The following is a 6766-nucleotide window of genomic DNA, read 5'->3' on the forward strand; positions in this document are numbered from 1 at the left end:
TTAATGACCCAAAAGAACCTCATGATTAAATCACTTGTGCTAAAAGCTCTTACAAGTAAATTTCCCCAAATGAACAGTCTATTCTCTGGCTTCTCTTAGTTCTTAACCACAGTGGTTTTCCATATTTTGAAAATAGGTTATAACGGTACACTGGAAAGCACTCAGTTCTATATCATATACAGGTCAAGAAACAGCTACGCAATAGTGAGAGTTCCAAAGCAGAGTCAATCACACTTGTCTTTATGAATTCTGATAAGCCTCAATTAAAAAATAAACCTCTACAAAATCAGTTCTTACAATGATTTGCTCTCAACACTAAAGGTGCAAAATTCTTACATTATAGTTTTACCCATTACAATGTAGCACAGAAATAATTTGATTTAGAATATGATCTCATCAAAATGTAATGAACATAAATACATTTCCAGCTAATAGAAAATGAAATGTGAAGAACTTATTAGTAATGTTTCAGAGCATTGCACAATAAGTGACCTAATAACTATACGAGAGCACGCCAATGCTATCATGGTAGTAAGCAAATGCTAAATTTTAACTTCTCGTGATTATACTACTTAAATATTTCCAACTAATTTAAGGAGAAAAAGCAACCATACACATTATGGAGATTATAAATAAGTCTTCTAACTTCCCCATGCATCTACTTACAGCTCAACAGCCTCTATTATACACAGGCAATAGGAATAGGAAAAAGGGGGGCTTCCTGTTCCACTTTTAATAAATTGCAGAGGCGTAACATTTTCTCAGCATCATTTTATTAACAAAAAGTGCCAACTGTTTTGAAGAAAAGCAAACCATGAATCACACAGCATTCGGCAAGACACTAGACATGGAAAGGGGAACAATATTCATTAAGTAAAAAATAAGCAGATGAGATGCCTCTCACGTGTATATGTTCATGCTTTTACAAAAGTCTCTTAGTCAACTTTCAGTGTAATTTTCACAAATAGCATAGCAGCTCAAAAACAAATGCAAGAGCACAATGATAAAGTTTGGCAATTATTTTGGACTAATTCTGAGTATGAAACTAAACTTTATACCACAGTTTCATGTAAGCCACAGTACAATATATAGGAATCTTTAAATGTATTGACACTGAAATCAATGTCCAACTAATGAAAATAAAGGAGAAAACAGGGTTTTAAAATACCCGTTACATTATAATAGTTTAGTAAGAAGCAGAAAAAACGAAATAATTTTAAATTGTTCTTACATGTGTTCATACGACCAGAAACATAACCAATCCATATTAACTTAATTCATTTAAAATTACATTTGTAAAGGTCACACAAACGAAAGCTTAGGTGTCATTAATTAGTGTGCCTGCACTTGAACAAACAAGAAAAGATAAATAAATTAACCTCAGTCAGTCAACATATTCCGAAGAGGAGATTCAGTCTAGTGTTACTTCAGTTATTCACATAAAGTGTCTACAGGGAAGAATCTACACATTAGTAATATTTCTGCTCACTAATCTACAGGCACTAGTGAAACTATAAACTATAATTAAAACCCAAAATATAAAGGTGGTCATTTAAACACAACTGAGTGTCTAGCCAAGACAGAAGAGCACCGATGCTGAGCAGGTTACTGAGTGCATGCACTGTCTCCAGGTACGTTTCCTGGCAGTTAATTGCCCTCCTGTTACAGCAGACAAACTGCCTTTTATGAATATACTATTTACTAAATTAATTGAGGCTACACTGTTATTTCATTACATTACACAGGATTCTTCCCACACAACTTTTTCCTGTGTACTAATGTCTTACACTAGAATTGTGCTACTTTCTAAAGTTTCAGAATTACTATTTCAAGTAGAGATGATGAAAAAAATAAGACCAAATCTGATTAATCTGACTGTTGACAAATTTGAGCACCAACTACAGCAAAATTCAAGGTAGCTTGCAAGTCAGTTTTCTTGATTTGAAAATTACCTTCCACTGTTTTCATCAGTATTGAAGCTGAGATCTTCAGGGCCTATTTGTTCACCATCAGGAAAACTGGAATGTGTATCTAGGAGAAAAAAAAAAGAGTTAACATTTTGAAAAGACAAGTATTTTCTTTTCCTTATCTCTAAACGATCTTACCAAGTGTGTTATTTAAATGATAAAAATGTAATGGGTTGTGAACAAATCTCTGTTTTTAGAGAATTTTTGATCTGAGTCAAGTGTAACAAACACAAAGGGAAAATAAAGGAGAAAAAACCAAAATGTGTAATAGATGCCCACAATTAGAAGATGAAAGGCATTGCCTGACTTTGTCATCCTGGGGACGCTATGGGAGCAGCTAAAGAAGGGAATAGGAAACGATGACGATGTACACTCTAAAGACTGATTTTGTAAATATAAAATGTATTTCAAAGCCAATTAAACTGCGCATGCAAATATCACTACAAAAACTCATCAGCACTTAAAATAACTTGCCTGAAATTTGGCTGCTTCTTTTATAAGCAGAAGATTGCTAAGAGTACCTTAATACTTAAAAAATCATCAAATGACTGAGTCTGTACTAAAAAAGACACTAGAATATCAGAGAAATATGTAAAATATAAAGCTGACAATTAACATAAGCCTGACAATGTTGTTATTCCAGGAACTCTTATAGAGGAATGCTCAGATTGATCGTTAAGGTCTCTGGATAAAATATTAACAATGGGTGATGGATGTTAAACTTATTGTGGTGATCATTTTGCAGTGTATACATATATCAAATCATTATGCTGTACACCTAAAATAAAACAAAACAAAACTACTAACAATGGGTTTCTCTCAGTTGAGTTTTTTCCTAAGACTTTTTTAGGGGGAAGTGGTAATAAAATCAATGATTCCATAATCAGCACGCATTTCTAAGAAGTCAGAAAGAGTTACCTTTACAGAAGTTCCCTTATTAGCTAGGCTACAAATATCTCTGAAAAGAAAAGAAAAAAAATCTGAAACCTCCCCAGGGGCTGGCAACATTTTCTATAAAGGAGCAGATAGTAAATATTTAGGCACTACAGGCCACAAATGTTCTCCGTGGAAAATTCGTTTTTGTTTGGCTTGTTTTTTTTTTTTTTTCATTCTCAGGTCATGGGCTGTACCAAAGCAGGTTGCCAACACTTGCTCCACCCAGTAAGTAGCACGCATTAGGTGGTGTCTGACCGCCTACCAAATTTTTTCAGTATGCGCACCATTTAGTTTAACCCACAGAATGTCGTCTCACAAATGACAATAATTTAAAAAAGAAAAAGCAGCAGAAGCAGCAAAGCAGAAGAAGCAGAAGCAGAAAGAGAAGCAAAGGAAGCAGCAGCAGAAGAGATGGTTTTATTAATCCCCGTGAGATGACGTCATGGGTTGCACCTTCATCTGGCAGCCGTGCCATGAAGGAGTCGCTAAATCTGCCCAGGCTGGCGCGCTCCTCCTGCTCCTCGTCCTCAGCGTCACATTCAATATCACTGTCGCTACTCATTCCTGGCAGGAAAGAAGCAGAGAACGTGTTTCTGACAAGTAACCACTGCAAGAAAAAGGCAATCTCCCTATCATAAATTGAGATTCCTAGTGAATTTTACACTGAATGCCAAGAAAACAGAAGATATCAAGCAAACAAAACAAAGAAAAAAGTAACCACACAAACCTAAGTTCTCTTTACTTATTTAGAGCAGTATTTATTTTCATCCTCAAAACTTAAAACTGCCCTTTCCACAGTACCTGAAAAGTTATAATTTGAAGCTGGTATTAATTTCATTATACTGAGAACACTTTTTCCAAGGCAAACATAGGTTTTTTTCCCCCCTAAAGAGTCATAAGAGATAACAGCTCTTTTAATCCTGATTCGACAGTTTCTAGCCTAAAACATATATAAACACTCATAAATACAAATACATATTTACACTTATATCTACCTGTATGTATAAAAAAATTCCAGTAATTTTAGCAATAAATGAGTTACTATCCCATTTGGGCCTCCAATTTTGTTTTTTGCATACGAGTAGGTTTTTAAAAGAAAAGTTCTATAGAATTTTTATAGTACAGAAAGTACTTCTGTTTCAACAAGACAGTGATCAAGAAAATCTGAAAATCTTTCTGCTACAAACCCTTATAAATGCTAGATAAAATATAAACTTAAAAATTTTAATGAACAGCTATATTTAAAAGAACGAATGGAAATCCATAGGTATAGAGACAAAAAGATAAGGAAAACTAGTGGGGTAGATGCAGTTGCCCCGGAGAGCTTGATGCGATAGTCTTTAATACTCTGTTGGGGATATAGGAAAAAAACCTCTGGATCCACCATATAAAAGGGAGTTGAAAGTGAGACTAAAACTGCACTCCCTGCACAAAGCTAAAACTCTTACTGAAAGAATAAACTAAATAATTCTGTCTACTGTCACAGGAAGACAGCAGGGAATTTTGTCTTGTTTCTGGGCTCAGCTCACCTCAGAATTCAAACTAAGGCCTGTGTGCATAATTTAAGTTTGGGATTAAGGTTGAGGTTCAAATCTTAGGAAAGTAACATAAAAACTGGTCAGGAGCTAGTGTGATCCGAATAAAGCAATTTAAAATTGCTTTATCCGAATAAAGCAATTTATTCCTCTAGAGGGAAGGTTCTAGGTAAGATGAAGCAAGCACATTCCACCCCATCTTTCCCACTGAATGCAGCTATAAAACCTGGACAGAATGCATGAAGTGGCTATTTGAGGATTCTGAAAAGTAAACAGGGACAGGCACATTAGTGTAGACAAGAATTTGAAGTACCAACGAATTGGCAGATTTAAACAAGACCCAGAGTCTCATAAAATCATATTAAAAATGTCCAGGATACAATCCAAAATCGCTTCACCGTATGAAAAACCAGGTGAAGACAAGAACGAACATCAGTGCTGAGATGACAGAGATAATGTTGAAGTTATCTAACACAGACTAAAGCAGATATAAAAATGCTCATGAATAGTCTTGAAACATATTTAAAGACCTCTCTGGTGGGAAGCTTCCACAATCCAGGTCACAACGATTATAGTGGCGTGGGTGGGTGGGTGGGAGGGGGGATGATTCTCACAAGGGGTAGAAAAAGCCTCAAAAAGTTATGTTCCAATCAAAATTTACAAACAAGGCAGACAATCTACTTGAAGTAAGAGTCAGCAGATACACAAATAGAAGGACAATACCATGAATTTTTTTCACAAAATAGAGTACAAAATTCTGTTTAATGTGAAAAAGGACAGATTTTTTTTTAATTACTAGACTTTTCAGATATAGTCATTAAAATTAAACTATTAATAGATGAATTTAGGCAAGGTTGAAAAACTTAAAGACAGAACTGAGAAAATTAACCAGAGTTTTAAAGAACAATGAGATTGCCATTATAAAAAAGAGGTTAAGAAGCACAGGGATAAAAAAGGAATGGTTCAAACTGTGTCAGCTAGACAGCCATAAAGACAGCAAAGGAGAGACAATATATTAAGAGAAAATGACCAAGAATTTTCCATAATTAATGAAAAACATTCTGAATTGAATGGAAATAAAAGCACAACGTATCAAAAGTTTGGGGATGTGGCTATAGCAGTGCTTAAAGATAAAGTTACAGCATCAAATGCTTATATTAGAAGAGAAAAAGACCTCAAAGTAATGGTCTAAGCATTTACTTTAAGAAACTAGAAAAAAAAAAAAAAGAGTAAATAAACTTGGGTAAAGGGAAATAAAGAACAGAAATTAAATTAGCAGGAAAACAAAAGAAAATGAAATCATTGAAACAAGAGTTGTTTGAAAAGGTCAATAAAACTGAAAAGCTTCTAGGCAGACCAAGGCAAAAGAGAACAAAAAAAAAGGAATAAAAGAGGGGACATCACTAGAGATTCTACAGACATTAAAAGGGTAATAAGGGAACAGTATAAAAAACTTTATGCTCTTGAAATCAAGAACACCGATGAAATGGACAAATTCTTTGATAGACACAAACTACCAAAATTCATTCAGGTAAAAATAGATAACCTGAATAGGTATTTTAAGTATTAAAGAAACAGAATTTGTAGCTTAAAAAGCTATCAACAGGGACTTCCCTGGGACTTCCCAGGTGGCGCAGTGGTTAAGAATCGGCCTGCCAACACAGGGGACAGGTTCATGCCCTGGTCCGGGAACATGCCACATGCCGCGGAGCAACGAAGCCCGTGCGCCACAACTACTGAGCCTGCGCTCTAGAGCCCGTGAGCCACAACTACTGAAGCCCGTGCGCCTAGAGCCCGTACTCTGCAACAAAAGAAGCCACCGCAATGAGAAGCCCGTGCACCGCAACAAAGAGTAGCCCCCGCTCGCCACAACTAGAGAGAAAGACCACTCGCAGCAACGAAGACCCAACGCAGCCAAAAATAAATAAATAAATAAATTTTAAGGGGGAAAAAAAAAAAAGATCAACAAAGAAAGCTGTAGCCCCAGATGGCTTTACTGGTGAATTCCTTCTCTTCTGTTTTCAATAAGAGTTTGTGTAGTACTATTTCTCCCTTAAATATTTTGAAGATAGGCTAGATGTGTGTGAAATTTCCTTACTAAGCAAAGGAAAAAACTTTCCTGCTCTCAAGAGTCAAGAGTGATACTTTGGGCTTCCCTGGTGGCGCAGTGGTTGAGAGTCCGCCTGCCGATGCAGCGGACACGGCTTCGTGTCCCGTTCCGGGAAGATCCCACATGCCGCGGAGCGGCTGGGCCCGTGAGCCATGGCCGCTGAGCCTGCGCGTCCGGAGCCTGTGCTCTGCAACGGGAGAGGCCACAGCAGGGAGAGG

The 6766-nt window shown here is 36.4% G+C and overlaps 1 protein-coding gene across 2 annotated transcripts in view; it reads right to left on the bottom strand.

The window, feature by feature from the left end:
* Positions 1-756: 756 nt before the first annotated feature.
* TRIM37 (tripartite motif containing 37) overlaps positions 757-6766 on the bottom strand; it is a 115053-nt gene continuing 109043 nt past the window's right edge. The window contains exons 23-24 of one of the 2 annotated variants that reach the window (XM_007449066.1): positions 3357-3467; positions 757-2031 (exon numbers count right to left, since the gene is read on the bottom strand). In XM_007449066.1, the coding sequence (XP_007449128.1) occupies positions 1949-2031; positions 3357-3467 (194 nt within the window). In that variant the 3' untranslated portion in view covers positions 757-1948. The remainder of the gene's footprint in view (positions 2032-3356; positions 3468-6766) is intronic. The other variant, XM_007449067.1, reaches the window with a different exon arrangement.

This window comes from Lipotes vexillifer, unplaced genomic scaffold (assembly GCF_000442215.2).
Source record: "Lipotes vexillifer unplaced genomic scaffold, Lipotes_vexillifer_v1.1 scaffold433, whole genome shotgun sequence".
Lineage (NCBI taxonomy): Eukaryota > Metazoa > Chordata > Mammalia > Artiodactyla > Lipotidae > Lipotes > Lipotes vexillifer.